At 38.8% G+C, this 19,342-nt stretch overlaps 1 protein-coding gene across 5 annotated transcripts in view; it reads left to right on the forward strand.

Moving 5' to 3' along the window:
- Window positions 1-375: 375 nt before the first annotated feature.
- The window catches only part of LOC133553474 (centrosome and spindle pole associated protein 1-like), a 30,180-nt gene continuing 11,213 nt past the window's right edge, over window positions 376-19,342 (forward strand). For 2 of the 5 annotated variants that reach the window (XM_061901710.1, XM_061901712.1), the window contains exons 1-13: window positions 376-507; window positions 5,278-5,396; window positions 7,246-7,318; window positions 7,455-7,558; window positions 8,810-9,123; window positions 9,203-9,303; window positions 9,384-9,480; window positions 12,349-12,406; window positions 15,230-15,501; window positions 15,722-15,834; window positions 15,916-16,048; window positions 18,382-18,522; window positions 19,052-19,163. In XM_061901710.1, coding sequence (XP_061757694.1) covers window positions 5,289-5,396; window positions 7,246-7,318; window positions 7,455-7,558; window positions 8,810-9,123; window positions 9,203-9,303; window positions 9,384-9,480; window positions 12,349-12,406; window positions 15,230-15,501; window positions 15,722-15,834; window positions 15,916-16,048; window positions 18,382-18,522; window positions 19,052-19,163 — 1,626 coding nt within the window. In that variant the 5' untranslated portion in view covers window positions 376-507; window positions 5,278-5,288. The remainder of the gene's footprint in view (window positions 508-5,277; window positions 5,397-7,245; window positions 7,319-7,454; window positions 7,559-8,809; window positions 9,124-9,202; window positions 9,304-9,383; window positions 9,481-12,348; window positions 12,407-15,229; window positions 15,502-15,721; window positions 15,835-15,915; window positions 16,049-18,381; window positions 18,523-19,051; window positions 19,164-19,342) is intronic. The other 3 variants (XM_061901713.1, XM_061901714.1, XM_061901711.1) reach the window with 2 other exon arrangements.

The following is a 19,342-nucleotide window of genomic DNA, read 5'->3' on the forward strand; positions in this document are numbered from 1 at the left end:
TTTTCGTGTTTTGTCCTCTTTTTAACCATTCAATTAAGTGTTTTTTTTTTCATTATTTATTCTTTACAAAAAACCTTCCGTAAAAGGAAAAAAAAATGTACGACGGAATGACAGACAGAAATACCCATTTTTGTGTATATATATATAGATTTATTTATTAAAGGTTTCTGGCAATTTATTTAAGTGCGTATCAAACTGGTAGCCCTTCGCATTAATCAGTACCCATGAAGTAGCTCTTGGTTTCCAAAAAGGTTGGTGACCCCTGCTCTAAATTAAACAAAGTGGCATAGTAGGACGCCTAGAATTTTATCTATGTTTTAACCATAAGACATGTGGTCCAAATGGTATACTACATTTATACAAAATGTAGCATCAATTTGTCGCTGGGCTTTGAGTGGGCTTTTATTTTGACATTTAAACACCGGATCATCCGCCGTTAACATTATCGTCAAAGGAAATAAGCAAATGAGGCGCCACTCATACGTTTGGGAGGGAGCAAACCTTCATGTAAGTAATGTTGAATAAAAAAATCAGTCATATGTTTTACAGATAGATATGTTGACATCCAGACGTGTCATTGTGTGTCATATTTATTTAGCTACCTTTGTTTTAGTATTCGTCTGGACGCTTTTCTTCAAGCAAAAACAAGCTAGCTAAACATGCTGTAAACTACTCTATGGTGTTAGAAATGTTTCATTTATTAGCACAATGATAAGTAGTTTAGATATTATTCCTAAAGCACATTCGCGTCATTTGACACTTATGGGGGCATTGTGGTTGCCTAACAACGGAAATTAAAGAGACAGTGACACTATTAGCAACGGTGGATTTAGCTGTTTTTACAGAATTGCACACTTCATAATTACGTCCTGGATATAGATGAAGTCATAGGTTTTTTGCAATCATAGTCAATGAATGTAATGTAGTGCGTAACATTGTGGAACTTGGCATAATCTACTTTGCTATTGTCAAGTTATTACTGATTGTAAACTTTAGCGGCTTGACTTTCTGCTTCAAACAAGCCCACTTGGTGGTGGTGTTTATGCCTTACGTGGGAATGCATTTTTCCATGCTGATGACGTCACCATCCACCAACCTTTGCAGAAAGTTGACCACCTACCGCTCTAGTGAAGCAGCAGCACCTTGTTCTGCTCTGGCATAACGCATGTGTGTAAAATGGAACCCAGTCACAATCACATTATTCAGGGATGTTCGGTACATATTGCAGAACCTGTACCAATTACCGATTATGTATTTATCATTTAAATGTATATTTGACTGAACTGTGTACTCTCCCTGGCCTAAGTAAACATACTTGCCAACATACTTGCCAACCATCCCGGAATTTGCGGGAGACTCCCGAAATTCAGCGCCTCTCCCGAAAACCTCCCGGAAAAAATTATCCCGGAAATCTCCCGAAATTCACCCCCCCTCCAGCTCTATGCGGACATGAGTTGGGACAGACTGTTTTCACATACGCTTTCCTGTTGTATAAACAGCTTGCCTGCCCAATCACGTTACAACATCTACACATTTTTAATAAAAAACTGCACACAGAAGGAGACGAAACAGAAGAACGAGGAAGTTACAGCCATGGCAACGCCGTCTGTAATAGAGTGATTCTATGTTGTCTGTTGCCATCTCCTGGTGAATGTTGGCTATAGCGTTATGGGGTTGCTTTTTGATTGGCCAACGATTTACGTGGTGTTGTGCAGTTGACGGCAAGTGACTCTCGCCAGTACGGCACGCAAATGGCAGAACAAAGGTTACTCAAATAGTGAAAGGTAAGTGTTGTTGTTGTTGTTGTTTTTTAATAACCAGCAAGCACAGTACAGTTAGTAGAACAACTGTGTTTTTATTACTGTGTATTTGATAGGTGCCGTCTGAAATTTAACTATTTTTTATTCATATATATATAATAAAATAAATATATATAGCTAGAATTCATTGAAAGTCAAGTATTTCATATATATATATATATATATGTATATGTATGTATGAAATACTCGAGTTGGTGAATTATACTCGTCCCCTCTTAACCACGCCCCCCGAAATCGGAGGTCTCAAGGTTGGCAAGTATGCTTACCAACCTTGAGACCTCCGATTTCGGGAGGTGGGGGGGCGTGGTCAGGGGTGGAGTGAAGGCGTGGTTGGGGCGGGGGGCGTGGTTAAGAGGGGCGGAGTATAATTCACCGACTCGAGTATTTCATTCATATATATATATATATATATATATATATATATATATATATATATATATATATATATATATATATATATATATATATATATATATATATATATATATATATATATATATATATATATTATATATATATAGGGACGGCGTGGCGCGTCGGGAGCGTGGCCGTGCGCAACCCAAGGGTCCCTGGTTCAATCCCCACCTAGTACCAACCTCGTCACGTCCGTTGTGTCCTGATCAAGACAGTTCACCCTTGCTCCTGATGGGTGCTGGTTAGCGCCTTGCATGGCAGCTCCCTCCATCAGTGTGGGAATGGGTAAATGTGGAAGTAGTGTCAAAGCGCTTTGAGTACCTTGAAGGTAGAAAAGGGCTATACAAGTACAACCCATTTTTCATTTATTTATATGTATGAAATACTTGACTTTCAGTGAATTCTAGTTATATAAATGTATTATATTATATATATATATATATATATATATATATATATATATATATATATATATATATATATATATATATATATATATATATATATATAAATAAAATAAATAGTTGAATTCCAGACGGCACCTATCAAATACACTAATAAAAACACAGTTATTCTACTAACTGTACTGTGCTTGCTGGTTACTAAAAAAAACAAAAAACTTACCTTTCACAATTTGAGTAAGCTCTGTTCTGCCATTTCCGTACTGGCGAGAGTCACTTGCCGTCAGGTGCAGAACACCACGTAAATCGCTGGCCAATCAAAAAGCAACCCCATAACGCTATAGCCAACATTCACCAGGAAATGACAACAGACAACATAGAATCACTCTATTACAGACGGCATCGCCATGGCTGTAACTTCCTCGTTCTTCTGCTTCATTTCCTTGTGTGTGCAGTTTTTTATCAAAATCCGTAGATGTTGTAATGTGATTGGGCAGGCAAGCTGTGTATATAACAGGAAAGCGGACGTGAAAACAGTATGTCCCCACTCATGTCCGCATGGAGCTGGAGGGGGCGTGGCCTCCAGCTCCGGCTAAATTTCGGGAGATTTTCGGGAGAAAATTTCTTCCGGGAGGTTTTCAGGAGAGGCGCTGAATTTCGGGAGTCTCCCAAAAAATCCGGGATGGTTGGCAAGTATGCAAGTACGACTCAATCAACGGTGGATATGAAAACTAGGTTTGTTCTAACCAAAATATGACATTACTATTGAGGTAGAGCTAACATCACATTCATAAATCCGTAGTGATTTACTCTTATGCCCTGATTTCCTAACCTGACTCTCGCCAGACCCTTGTAGTTGGCTCAGCTCCACACAAGGATCTGGGAGTTCTCAATAGGAGATGTATTTCAGAAGGCGGGCTTTGTTAAAAAATCATTGTATGTGATTGGATAAACCACTTGTCTCTTATCTTCAATGACGTGCTACTTCAGCAACTCACATCGAAATCAACCCGTGACACTGGGAAATTCAAACCCGGTCGGAAGAAGAGCCAAAACATCCTTGCCACCAATAAATTCCTTCAAAACCGTTCTAAGTTCATTTTTCAAATAATTAATATTCGATAGATTCTACAAGACAGTTGCAATAGCAGAATCAATGTCAGCACACGATGCAGCGATGGCTACGTGCCGCCATTGTTGTTTGAATCAAACAGTCGCTTCGGCGCTACGTCACATCTATGAAATCTCGCCCGGCAATCCTGATTGGATAAATATTTTTTGCTATCTTGAAGGAGTTTGCAATGCCTTCGAGCCCAGATCCTTGTGTGGAGCTCAGCGAACTACAAGGGTTTGGCGAGAGTCAGGTTACTGATTTCCATCTGTTCGTGTGTGCAGGAGTGTGACGAAGACACAACAAACTCCCTTCTTGTCTCTCATGGACTCACACCTGTTGTTGTTGACTTTGGACTGACTAGCGACTGCACGACACAAAGGCCGCAGAACAGAGACACGCAGCAGACTTACACACACACACATGCATCCACAAAAGATATAGCCACACACACACATACCCCACCCCCAATCCAAGGGCCTTGACGTGAATCCCTTAGGGGTGATGGATGGCTGGGCAGCGCCTGAAGAGCTGCAGCCTACTACCATAGTCCCGACTCCCTCGAGATGTATTTTGTAACATGTGCTTCGGAAAAATTGTAAAAGTAACAAATTAATTTTTGAGAACTGTCAATACCACTAGACTACATAATTTCTAAAAATACAGCTGCATTATTATTAAATGTTAGAGTATTACATTTAATCAAAAGACTGGAGAGATGTGACATCTTGTGATGGCTAATTAACATGAACAATGGGATTGGGACATTGCAGTCAATTATTTTAACGTGACAGTGAAAAAACATTTACATCTCGTTTAAGCAAAGGCACAAAAGCTTTGCACATTACCATTTAATTTGCTGCCTGGCTGCAGAGGTGAGTTTGTCTCTTTCTGCGTTGACTGCAACTGGGACAACTGCACAATGGCGTAGCGGTTCACAGGAGCAGCAGTTGCTAAATGAGGACATTAACTGCAGAGTGACACATGCATCCAAGTCTCCAAAACAGAAAGAGCCACTAAATTTGTTGGTAGTCGCCTTTGAGAAAAAAAGTCTCTCAGAGCAGTTAGAAAGTTGCCAAGATGGGCACACTTTTTTCGGCAGCATTTACCTTTTGTGACACCTGGCTGCCGGCTTGTTGTGTAACTACACAACCAATAATGTATTTTAAAGTGATGGTTTATTAATAATGAGAATCATTAAGAAGTTGAAGAGAATAACAGACAGACAGTTTTATGTCAGTTAGAAGATCTGAATGTCGGTTTTAGTGATTTTTTTATTAATCACTCAGCTGTTGCATGTACCGTTATTCACAATAATCTGCCAATTAATGAACAAAGATGCGCATTGATCTGAGTTAATTATGCGAATGTCGGCCAGACTTCCTTGTGTTCATTTAAGCAATTAATTTATAAGTAATAGAGCAATGTATATTTGATGTTACATTTGTTGGACAGTAATCACACCGTGCTGTTCTTGTTTATTTTCTACTAATTCAAGACTGTATGTTTTATGCTATTCTTGTGTGACCAGGTGGCAAGTAAATGATGGAACTGGAGGATGAACTGGAGAACTTCATCAGGGAGCGTAAGGCAAGAGTGGCCCAAGATAGAGCAAGTTTAGAGGAAGATGCTCCTTACATGGAAATCAGGGTGCGTATGCTACTGACTAAACTGAAACCTTGGAATTTGAGCTAACTCTCATCTATTGTGGCCGACAATGTTAAAGGCGTAGCAACGCTCTAAACACACATGCTATAAAAAAAAAAAAAAAACATGCACTTAGGTCATTTGGCGCTCCAGGCAGGCATGTATTTTGTACCTCCCCTGTATGCTTGCCTGCTAAAAAAAAAGTTTATATGCAGCAAAGTGGATCGCGTCTGTTAAGTTAGCAGAAAAATGAGTGCGATCCATTTTGCGTCTCTGTTTTCATTCATTTGCAGAACATATGCTAATTAGCAAAACACCAACAGTACTGGGATTAGAAGATACAAATATACTATACAGCACGTGCAATGTGGATTTTTCAATGCTCATCACCCACTATTTTGTGAGCACTATTTACCATTTCTGAAAAGTATGTCCAAACTGACACAGTTACGCACACGACTGCAGTATCGGTGCTGCAGCCAAACAGGAGCAGAGAAAGCGTGTGTGTCACCCTTTTCGCATAATCTGTCAAAACGTAAAAATATTAGACTTGTCGTCTATACAGCAACATCCTTTTATAATGTTATTGCTGCATGCTGGGTGAGTTATGGGGCTTGAATTGAAGCGTTTAGGTGTCTGTTGGCGTTTTTTTAAATGCCGTTCATTTTTCATTTAGAATACAATCAAAGTTAAATATAACGCGGCCGTTGGGGTCCATAAAATCCCGATTACGTTATTCTTGAGCGTGCGTTATATTGAACTTTTTAAGTTTGATCTTTTTTTTTTTATATAAAATAATCAAAAAAATGATTCAGCGTTATGTGGTGAAAAGAGTGGGGGTTAGCAGACCTACCAATGCACAGTGGTGTAAGTTTATGAGTTCCCATTTGTGTTGTGCTTCCTACTTGCTGGGGTGTTGTGACTGCATAATCCTTTCTCGTATAGATTCATTTTTTTCAAAGGGCACATGCATCAAGGATTCGCTTCAGAAACAATAACCAAAATATCTGCTTTCCTCTTGATCTAGACAGGCGAAAGAAAAAAGAGCCTGGCAAAGCCAAACTTGAAAGTAAACATTTGTCGCATCTGCTTTATGTCACTGCTGGTTAACGCAGAGTGCTGATGACGATAACGATGATTTTTGAAGGATAACCTCCCACGTGACTTGACATGGATGGTGGATTGTGCTCCCACCTCACAGAATGGGGCAAGCACTATCTACCAGTGGGTTGATTCAGTGCAGATAGTCGATAATTTGGTGAAAAACAACGGGGTTGACCATTGTGGGGGGGGAAAAGGGCGAAATTTGGGGTCCATAGCACGACAACGTTATATCAAACTTTACCTGCCTATATAAAGAATATCTTCTATGTGAAAAATAATCCCTAAAGTATGCATTTTGAGTTTAGTAAATCCAGCTTCTCTGCCATGTGCACATCAGCACTGCACAAAAAACGTGGGTTTCATTGTGGGTTCGCTAAATTGCTTCCAAAATGCCCATAAAAAAGTGTTACTTGTCTGCTGCTTGTTTAATAGCAAAACGCCACGTTTCCAATGTGAAAGCTGTGTGGTACATGCAAAAACCCTCTCTTTAAATAAATGCACCACTTATGAACAGAATGTGCAATGTTAGTGAATCGCACGCAACACGCCCACCAATATTTCCTGCTATTTTATAGATTGCACATGATGTTTAGCACATGCTTTTTGTATCTTAGTAACTAAAGCTCCAAGTGTGTAAAGGGAATTTATGATTATTTTAATCTAATACACTTCCTTGTGGTCTACATAATACGTATTGGATATGTTTTGATGTAAAATTGGATAATGAATATTTATTGTCATCTGACAGGCAAAACCTCACAGAAACAATCGATCCACGCTCAAGGAGAATATTCCCCCCAAGTTGACTACACAAAAGAAAGGTTTGTCATCACATATGCACTCCTAATGAAATTCTTAGAGGTGTACTGTATGTATAGTCTGATAATTTGTAGTGTTTTGTGGTGTGGTAATAAAGGGGAACGATGTCTTGAAATACTGATTGTTGTCCTTTATCAGAAGAGATCTACAGTGAGGGTCTCCCCCTTGGTGTGGAGTACGATAAAAAGAAGAAGAGACTTCAGCATGAGCGACGTATGGAATACAGAAATTACATGGCACAGGTGACATAATTCAAATTTTGCTGTAGAATAAAGATTATCCTGTCATATTATGAAACCCCCTGAAGTACACTTTATGTGTCATTGTTGTTTTGCAGATGTTAAACATGAACACCTCTTGTAAGCTATTGTAGTAACTAATGCAGTATCACACACATATAGACAGATAAATTTCAAGTACGCTTATCCTAAATCCAGCGTAACGGAATGTCCCTTAAGTCGCACTGCAAACAGTTTTTATTTTCACTTGGAATATGAATAAATAACAGCATTTACAAGAGAGAGAATCTTGCAAAGCGCATCAACCAATAAGATTTCCAACATTTGTGATGCAATGGTTGATATTCTTGGCAGATTCCATTTCCCCTTAATACTTATGTTAAAGTCATCATAGCATCCACTGACATCTCTCTTGTGTCCAATTATTACCAGACACTCATACACAGCTCTCAGTGGAGGGGATATTCTCTAAGGAGTTTGGAGCTGGTCGTTTACCGACAGTGTATTTACTCTACCAGCAATAATGCAAAAGTTACTGCTGCATACCTTTTTTTAAAATTACAGTTTCAAAACTCAAACACTGTGATGATTAATGATTAACATCACATTGAAAGGCTTGTCACAGTCAAATTTGCGGGACACAGCTAGAATACGTCATCAAAATGCATAATCACGATATAATGTTGGTAATAACGTCTCTACCATCGACCAAATTTATATATATTGACTTAAATCATTTATTGTACAACTCTAGTCGTGCGGCCCTATTAAGACGTATTTAAGATTACATTTGGATTGTGTTGGAGTAAACAATGGTAGGAGTGTAAGCAAGCAGTGTGATCAATTAAACATTTTTATAGCAGTCAATTGCTTGCAGATTGTTTGCCATTCGCTGGTAGGTCCAAAACTGAATCCCTGAAGCAGGAAAGTCAAGTATTTTTATTGTGCTTTTTAGACTTGGTTATTATGTATTTATAAATTATAGCTCACTTCCTATGAAATGAAAATTGTTTTCTGGGGAAAACTGCCTGATTTTAGGTAGATGCTGCTAAAAAATAATTAGCTTGATAAGAAATCCATGTATATATGTGGCTGCGAATGGTGAAGAGATAGGGATCCACTGTACATGGGCAAGAAAGAACTACCGGTACATGTACTGGTATATGTTAGTGGTTGTTTAAGATTGATTTGTTCCCAAGTTTGTACCCATGTTTCCGAATGATAGTCTGTCATACGTTACTTCCTATATCCCAGCAAAAGCTCCTTGAAAAGAAGACAAGCGATGTTGTCAAACAGCAAACAACTTCATGGAGGGATGCAGCTGCTTTGACAGAAGCCAGAATGGACTCTTATAGGCCTCCTTCCCCTTCTGAGGTCAAGATCCCCTCCTTTCCTGAAGAGCCATCTTTGGAACCTCCCAAACACAAAGACAAGCATTATGAGCTCATTGATCTGGAATCAGAGGAGGATCAGCATTTTAAGGTGAAGCTAACAGGCTCCAGGAGTAGTAGGCAACAAGATTTGGATGCCAGTTATGAAAAGACCCACTCTACAAGAAGTGATAGAAGGTAGCTGGAATTGATATATTTTCTTTTCAAATGTTAGACATTTGTAAGGTTTTGTTTGCTCTTTCGTTGCTTTTTCTAGGGAGAATGAAGAGATGCCTTCAGCTTTTGCTAGACAAGGCCGAAGATCAAAAGCCCTAAACAAAACTGATGCCGCTGAATTTGCTACCGGTCTTCTAATCGGTAATATGCCTTTTTGAAATCGCACAACACAATTATACCTTGGGATCCACAGTAGTTACTTATAAACAAACAATGTTTAGGAGCCATTGATACAGCTGAAGCCGTGCAGAAGAAGAAGGACCGCTACAGGCAGGAGCTGCAAGAACAGATAGCCGAGCAGAAAAGAAACAAGATGAGGCAAGCTTTTAGTCATCTTTGTTTCTTGAATATTTGGGGTTTTTATTGTTTTGAGATGTGTTCTGAAACCTAGTAACATACAGCTGCTGCGCCAATTTAGCCAAATCATTGTAACGAGCTGCGATGTGGTGGCGACTTGTCCAGGGTGTACACCGCCTTCTGCCCGATTGTAGATGAGACAGGCACCAGCGCTCCTCACGACCCCAAAGGGAATAAGCGGTAGAAAATGGATGGATGGATTTAAAGAGTTTCAAAGACCATGAAGCTCAAACTCCAATCCCTGCATTATGTACAAGTATGCACAAATTCAAGCATATTTGAGATGTAACTCATAGTAGATATGTCCTTGAAAATGCAATTTCGAAAGACATCTATTGACTGAAGTCATACTTTCATAGCTCTTTTTTACAAGTTAAACAAAAAAGTGATATAAATATGTCTGTGTGGATTCTCTGTCATCCAGTTCATGGTAATCTGAAAAAGTTAAATTTAAGGCAAATGGACTCCTAATTTATTGAAGTTTTTTCACCTTTTACCCAAAACGCTTCTTCATCTCAAAATGTTTAGGTGTGGTGTCTCCCTATTAATGTTTTTGGTGGGTTTTTCCTTGGTGTATGGTAATAATATCGGTGTATGGTAACAATAGGGTTGTTCTTGGGGCGGTATAGCTCGGTTGGTAGAGTGGCTGTGCAAGCAACTTGAGGGTTCCAGGTCCGATCCCCGCTCCCGCCATCCTAGTCACTGCTGTTGTGTCCTTGGGCAAGACACTTTACCCACCTGCTCCCAGTGCCACCCACACTGGTTTAAATGTAACTTAGATATTGGGTTTCACTATTTAAAGCGCTTTGAGTCATTAGAGAAAAAGTGCTGTATAAATATAATTCACTTCACGTGCTGTAGACCAGGGTGACTGTTAAACAACAGTCAGGTCTATCGGTAGCTCGTTTACTCGTTAGAGGTCACGCCAACCGTGTGACGAAACCATCTTTGGGTGAAAGATGACATTGTTGTTGGCAGGCGACAGCTGGTGATGCAAACCACCTCCTCTGGGGCCCAAATCAGGACCACACCGGCCCTGAGTCATATTCCAAATTTGGGAGACAAATGTTTTTGAAGCAAATTCTTAAAAACACAAGTACTCCTGTTGTATCGGGGATCTTGAGCCACTGTAAACACACTTGTGATTTACATAAATGAGGCATTACTAAAGGCACTCCTTTGGGTTCTCTCCTTTTTTGCAGTAACATTTAAAAAAAAAAAGATTTATTTAATTAAGGTGTTGCTGCAGCTTGTTTACTTCAGATGCAGTTATTTGTTCATCTTCTTCAGTTATACTTGTAGTGTTCCTTAAGGTTCCATTTTAGGTCCTCTCTTTAGAATAATTTGGATTATTCAACTAGTGGCCTGCGAGTTCAGTTAAAAAAAATTCTGAAAGCTCAAAAAAACACAGGAGTGCTCTCATAGAGATGATCTTTGACAAGCTTTTTTTTGCAGAAGGTCCTTAACAACACAGACCATAATTCTGACAAAATAAATAGACCAAAATCAACTGTCTACTGTAGAGAATGCTGCTTCTTCGGAATGTACAAAATAAGATTAATAGTGAAGGGAGAAGTCCAGCCCCAGTCCTAAGCTTTCGGCAAATGTGGCCCTCAAAACTGAACTTGAATATCCCTGACATAGATGGCCTCTTTTACACCTTTTTCAGACCAACAGTACTCTCCAACCAAGATTCAGACATAGTTGTCCTAAAAGGAATGTCCTTTTAAAAAAAAAATGCAATTGAACCAATGACTCTCTGGTTGAGGGGACTCCCCTCCAATGTTTTGCCATGTAGTGGTATAAGGGTTGTGTGGTCTCTCCAATGTACCGGTATTGGTCATTGGACTTACTACTACACTGCAATGCATAAATAAGTGGATTATATTATATTATATTTTTCGGATTATAAATCGCTCCGGAGTATACGTCGCACCGGCCGAAAATGCATAATAAAGAAGGAAAAAAACATATATACGTCGCACTGGAGTATAAGTCACATTTTTGGGGGAAATTTATTTGATAAAATCCAACACCAAGAATAGACATTTGAAAGGCAATTTAAAACAAATAAAGAATAGTGAACAACAGGCCGAATAAGTGTACGTCATATGGCGCATAAATAACCAACGTAGAACGTGCCTGGTATGTTAACGTAACATAATATTGTAAGAATCATTCAAATAACTATAACATATAGAACATGCTATACGTTTACCAAACAATCCGTCACTCCTAATCGATAAATCCGATGAAATCTTCTTCCTCGATGTTGCTTCTAAACAACTCTGCCAACCCCAAAGTTGTTGTTTCTGCTGCATATTTTACTACGTCCAGCTTGTAATCTACAGTACATGATTTCCTTTTCAGTGCCATTTTTGTTCAGCCCTTCTCAGTTTTTATAAGTTACCGGCAACGTTGAAATAATCGATTTTAATAGCTACGGAAGAAGCATATAGCAGTTAGCATCCCAAGGCCCCCCCGCTGCATTCTTATTGGTTGATGTGTGTGTGTGACGTGTGACGATTGCTGACATTTTCTTCATCTCTTCCGCAAATGAGATAAATAATATAATTTGATATTTTAAGGTAATGTGTTAATAATTTCATACATAAGTCGCTCCGGAGAATATGTCGCACCCCCGGCTAAACTATGAAAAAAACTGCGATTTATAATCCGAAAAATACAGCTTGGGATTTTGTTATTGAGAGGGACCATCTTTTTGTCTGAGAATCTTAACGGGTTGGAAATGCATCAGTAAACGGAAAATGTAGATTAATAAGTGACTATATAACTATTTTGAAACTGTATGTTTTGACTATGTTACAGAGAGAAAAGATTGGAGCTAAGAGTTGCTGTAACGAGGGCAAACGATCCAGAAAATCAGGTCAGAATTTGATGCAAAACATTGGCAATAAGTTTTCGAGGCAGTAGCATGTGAATACAGTGTGCTCTGTGCCATCGTAGGTTTTGTATTTCAGGGAAACGGCCACTTTCAAATTCATTAGTGTTTGGTTATGATAAACTTTATTTAATAGGATAGCCTTTATACGTAACCCCTTCACAAACTTAAAAAAAAATGAAATAAATTTATATATGTTTTAATAGTGCAGTGTGGTACCTCTGTTTTATTTTGGCAATCTATCCATTCCAAAAGCGCTGATAAAAAGTGAATCATATAAAAACCAAATCAATTTATTCCTTAAGAAATAATGTATATCCAATAATCTGTTTCAAACACACACAAATATTAAAATAAAACATTTTACAGAGACTAATTATAGTGGCATACATGAAGAAAACAATGTGAAATATATATACATTATGTATTTTCAATGTCTCTTTTAACTGAAGACTATTGGCAAGTGAGCGCAAAGGGATTGATTGATTGATTGATTGATTGATTGAAACTTGTATTAGTAGATTGTACAGTACATATTCTGTACAATTGACCACTAAATGGTAACACCCGAATAAGTTTTTCAACTTGTTTAAGTCGGTGTTCACGTTAATCAATTCATGGTAAAGAAGAGTGAAGCTGACGCCACCATACTTGTTGTACTTTACGAGTTCTTTCTTGAATATCAAAGTGCTTGCATATGCATCTTTGTTTGGCCCCATGGTGTCTTATTGTGTAGCCGTACTCCATAAAAAAATAGACTTGTGGTATTACTGCATTAACTGTGTTACTTAGCAAAGAACTACAGAATCCACCAGTGATGATATCATATATTCATCAAAGACAGATTCATCATAGACTTACGGGTGAAGAGTTAGAGAACTTGCGCAGTAATAAAGACATGTTATGAACACAGTGGGACTTACGCTGTGTAGTAATAATACAACAAAGCTGAGTCACCAATGCATGGGATTATTTCATCCTGGGATTCGAACACACATGCAGAGAAACTTGTTTATGCATAACGTTATCTCGTACAATAGCCAAGTTGATGACAAAAAAACTGCAATATTTTGGTGGAAACCAAATCCTACAAATAGTATTTACGTGTAGCTAAAGCTTTGCAAAAATGTAAATGCACTGTATATGTACAGTATAGTAAATACAGTAACAATGTAATACGTATAAAAATATGTTAAACCCAGCACAGTTCTTAAGGCATTAAATCAATCACAGCTGGACTGTTCCTTTTTTGTCTTAGATGTTTTGCCTCTCATTTGAGCAGGCTTCCTCAGTTAATGCATACAGACCTGGACCGGACAGCTGTAGTTGTTGAAAATGTTGAATCTGAACTATTGCCACGGCAATATTGCTCAGAATAAGCTTCAACTCGACTTGAGTTGCTTTAGTCTTAGCTAGCAAAATGCATGTAGCTACAGATCCATCCACCACACGCAATAAAATGGCAGTTACATGGACACAAAAGCTACGTTGTTATTCTCATTTCGTAAACAGTGGCTTAAAAGGGTGTAAAGCTGAAGCCTGCCTGGGGTACAGAGATTTAAAAATCAGACTGAAGCCACACCATAGCGGATGACACCATGGTACCTCTGATTAGTGGTTTTGTGTTGTTGTTGGCCTAGTTTGCACTGGTTTCCTAGGCTCACCACGTGGAAGTCGACAACCTCAGCCCCAGACAGCTGTAGTCTGAGTGCATGGTGGTGCAGGCTACAGTTTGTGTTCTCTAAAATCTAATCCAATCCACTTTATTTATATTGCACATTTCAAAAAACAATAAAAGTTGCACAAAGTGCTGCACAGGTTTTAAAACATATTTAAAAGCGGGATAAATGTAAGGAAAGTCGCTTGTATAAAACATTTAATTGTAAAGAGAGTAAATATATAAAATCCTTTTTTTTAATAGACTAAAATCACACAACCCTCATGCTGGTTTAAAAGCCAAGTAGTAAAAATATGTTTTAAGATGTGATTTAAAAAATTCAAGAGGTAGCATTTGCGGATAGCAAAAGGGATATCATATGTTCCAAAGTTTTAGAACCACAGCAGAAAATGAACAATCCCCTCTGGATTTTAAACTGTTTTTTTTGGGACGATGATAAGAAACTGATCAGCTGACCTTAGAGACTTTCGGGGTGTACATTTTTAAAAGGTCTGACATATATTGTGGCGCTAGTCGGTTATGAAATGTAAAAACTAACAATACTATTTTCAAATGAATTCTAAAATGAACTGGGAGCCAGTGAAGGGACGCTAAAATGGGGGTAATGTGCTCATATTTGTCTGTGGTAGTTAAAAGGCAAGGAGCAGCATTTTGGACTAGCTGCAATCGAACAATTGAAGTCCGGTTCAGACAGAGTGAATTGCAGTGACATGCCCAGACGTGGATGGTTTTGCTCTATTCTAGTGCAAAATGACTTGTACTCTTGTTGTGATACAATGAAGGGAGTACTCTGCCAGCACAACAGTTGTTACGAAGGAGTCGCCCCTGTTGGTTAATTAGCCTTGTTATGACAAAAGTTTCAGGTGTGCAACGGAATTGAATGCTAATGTGAGTGACTATTTTTGTGCGTGGAGGTGTCTTCCTCACTTGTAAACTACCATTTTGCAATGCAATAGAGCAAAACCATCGGATGAATGGTATTATGGGGGACGAGAACACTGCATTTGAATGAAAAATATTTCCTCACATTTCTGTAAAATGTCTGTCATATATTTTTTTATTCATTGATTATTTTGTGATGCTACACAAAGCACTTTAGTTTGATGTTTATCTGTTCATCCACACATTAGCACCAAGTTGAGCAGTTTGGACTGAACAACAGAAGGGACCTTAACTTCCTGCAGCCTTCAGCGTTGGGAGAGAGAGAATCTTCATCCAGAAGTTTGTCTAATAAAGACAAAACTGGCAGTGATGGCAGGGTGACGCCTCCACCCGATCAGCCCCGTTTGGCTTTTCAGTCTCCAGTGATGGAGGGCAGCGCCACCATGGACCTGGTAGAAGGTGGAGCGTCTTCCAGTAGCCAGCCTGCTACCTACTTCCAAAGAGCTATGGATACACCCAGGTATACTTTGGTGATTGAAAAATCATCTTCCATCAACTCTTTTAGTCTTAACGTTGGTTATAATTTTAACAATCAGAAGGGTTGAAATTAGTAGAACCCGTGTTCTAAGTCTGTGAGTTCTTTTAAGTTTGACTGACATTTCACTGTGTATCTAATGGCTTAGTAACGTCAAGAAATAATTAGTATTTTTGTATTTGTATTATTGTGTTTCACTCTACAGAATTCCCTGGGTGCTTCCTCACCGTCCTCTTAATGTAATGGACCCCTCCCGAGGCAACTATGGCGAGCCTCATCCCTACTATAGAAACATGGTTGACCCAAACATTGCCTACTGTAAGGCTCTGATCTCTTTTGTTCTCTTCATCCACATTGAAGCTTGTTATTTAACTATTTTAATGTTCCATCTCTGCCTAGATGGTCATTTGCCTTACCCTGCTATGGGTCATCCCATGCTTTACTACAACATACCACCAGGAGGAGCTGTGCCCAGTCATTTGGTTGATGGGAGACCCCATAGTGGAAACAGGCTTCCTGAGCTCCCAACACAGTAAATATTCTGGCTTAATTGTTTTACTCAACTTAGATAGCATAACAAGCAAAGGGATATCTTGGTAATTACTACTTGGTGAGATCCAATTATTACCCTTTAAACAAACTTTTGACAAGAGTAAAATCACAGATAAGTGGCAAGAATAGTAGTAACTCATAAGAATTGAAATTATGTCCTAGTAGACTGGATACAGTCGTCCCTCATGTATCGTGGTTAATTAGTACTGGACATGATTGTAGTAGACAAATTTATGTGACATAGGATTATCATTAGTAAAAAACTGTTTAATCAAATGGTTGACATATTTCTAAATATAAGTGTTTTAACATAACACCTAAATAGTCATTAAACTCATAGCATTGAGTGTTCTACTGTCAGTTACTTATGCACCAATAACACAGAGGATCCTCCAAGCATCAAATACTTATAACATCCTCGGTAATTCCTTTAAAGGCCTACTGAAACCCACTACTACCGACCACGCAGTCTGATAGTTTATATATCAGTGATCAAATCTTAACATTGCAACACATGCCAATACGGCCAGGTTAGTTTACTAAATTGCAATTTCAAATTTTGCGCCGAAATATCCTGCTGAAATGTCTCGGTATGTTGACGCGTGCGCGTGACGTCACGGATTGTTGAGGACTTTTTGTTCCAGCATCGTTCCCAGCTATTAAGTCGTCTGTTTTCATCGCGAAATTCCACAGTATACTGGACATCTGTGTTGCTGAATCTTTTGCAATTTGTTCAATAAACAATGGAGACATCAAAGAACAAAGCTGTAGGTGGGAAGCGGTGTATTGCGGACGGCTTTAGCAACACAAACACAGCCGGTGTTTCATTGTTTACATTCCCGAAAGATGACGGTGAAGCTTTACTATGGAACAGAGAGGTCAAGCGAACACGGTTGGATTGGACCACACACACAAAGTACAGTGTATTATGCAGCGATCATTTCGAAAGATCGTGTTTCGTAGAGGGTACCTTGCGAAGGGCAGAGTTGGGCATCGCCACCACCCGTCGATTGGTGCTGAAGAAAGGTGCGGGGCCGACCTTCAGGTTGTACAGGTACGACCATATAATCTCACTAAAACACTAGTAACACAATAAGCAGATAATGGATTTTACGTCAAAGCTGTGATATTGATGTCGAAGATGATAATGAGTTCATCTCCGCTTCGCATTGCCCAGACTGCTGATTGTTAAGAGCAGACTTCTTAGCAAATATGGCGCTTTGAGTCTGGGCCGTCTGGTCTTTTGACATTATTCACGTCAAAGTCTCACTAATGTAGAGATTTGTTATTGATGAGGCAAGAATTAAAGATAAGTCAAAGTTGGTCAACATGAGATTGCAGCGGTGAAGATATTGCCAGAATTGGCCACCTGTTGTTTTGTTGAAGCAAAAGTCCCACTTGGTGAATATGTTTATCAATCACCACAACATGATAATAGAAAATATGACAAATACTTCCCTGCGATACATATGAAACTAAAATAAATAAATACATACAAGTTCATTTAACATTTAGACAACAATGTATCCAGATTAGGCTCCATCTGTCCATTTTCTACCGCTTGTCCCTTTTTTGGGATTGCGGGGGGTCCTGGAGCCTATCTTAGCTGCATTCGGGCGGAAGGTGGGGTACACCCTGGACAACTCGCCCCCTCATCACAGGACCAACACAGATAGACGGACAACATTCACGCTCACATTCACACTCACATTCACACAGGAGGGTCAATTTAATGTTTCCAATCAACCTATCCCAAGTTTATCCCAGATTATACCTAAAAAAAAAAAAAAAAAGTTTCAAGAAATCCACAATTTAGTGAGACCACAATATTTGAAGCGTGATGTAGTGAGGGACGGCTGTAGTTTTAAATATTACCGCAATAAAACAAGATAAGAGAAGCAAAAATGTCCTCTCTTTGCAGTATTTTTTTTGTCCTGACAGGTCCAATACTATGGCTGTTACTATGACCACCCATGCTGGGTTTTCCCCCCATACTAACATACCACCAGGCAGAGCTGTACCCAGTCAGTTTGGTGGTATGAAACCCCACAGCAGTAAACATGTTTGATTCTTTATTTCACTCAACTTAAATAGCATAAGAAGCAAATTAATATCTTGTTAATTGCTTGATGCCTAACTATTACCCTTTAAACAAACAGTTGACAAAAGTAAAATAACAGATACATGATAAGAACACTAACTCAAGATGATTGATATTATTGCCCAGTAGACTGGATTGCATAAAACAATATAGGAGAAGCAGAAATGTCCTTTTTTTTTTTTTAGCAGTGGTACTTTTTGTTGTCCTGACAGGTCCAATACTAAGCCTGTTAATACAGCCGCCCAGGCTGGGCTTTCCCCTTATTCCACCGTACCACCAGGAGGCGCTGTGCTCAGTCAATTTGGTGATATGAGGCCCCACAGTGGAAGCAGGCTTGCTCAGCCTCCACAGCAGTAAATATACTTTTTCTTCTGTCAACATTCTGCTATTGTAATTTGTAACGTTACCTCAGTATTTGGAGACATACAATAGATTCAAACAATAAAGTATTTTATTGTATCACGAGGAGCAAGTAAGAAGCAGCGCTACTACAAAATCACGTGTCACTTAAGTTTAAAAATACAATAGTGCTGCTGAGACAATGCTCACTAAAATGCAGTGGATCCAAAAAGGAGCTTGACAGAAAATGTCCGAACCACATTTAGACTTTTCACGTGTAATGTGAAAGCTTGTTTGTTTAATTCAACATGGATAGCATGAGAAGAAAATGAATGTTATTACTATACTTTGTGATCCTATTACTCTTTCAACAAACATTTGATCAAATTCATAATCACAGAAAAGGGATTAAGTAACGTTTAGTTCGTAACTCAAGATAAATTAAATTGTTTCAGTGGACTGAATAGTTTATTTGTTATCACAAAAAATAAATAAAAGCAAAAATTGGTCCAAGCAGTGGTACAGTGTTTCTTTTTCTGACAGGTCCAAGACTGAGCCTGGTACTTTGGCCCCCCTTACTGGGCTTTTTCCCCCAGAGAGTTCCCGATCAACCAAGCAAAAAAATTTGGACTACCTAGAGGGCCTACACAAACAGGTATGTTGAAGTCATCTTGTGTCTATTTTAGTCTATGATGTATTATTGACCCGACTTATCCAGGATGTACCCTGACTTCATCTGGATTAAATTTAAAGTAAGATTTTGCATTCATCTACAGAAAGCTGATGTTTGAATCAAATTCCACTCTTAATCAATAATCCGTCAGTGTTGTATAC

This window comes from Nerophis ophidion, linkage group LG05, assembly GCF_033978795.1.
Source record: "Nerophis ophidion isolate RoL-2023_Sa linkage group LG05, RoL_Noph_v1.0, whole genome shotgun sequence".
NCBI lineage: Eukaryota > Metazoa > Chordata > Actinopteri > Syngnathiformes > Syngnathidae > Nerophis > Nerophis ophidion.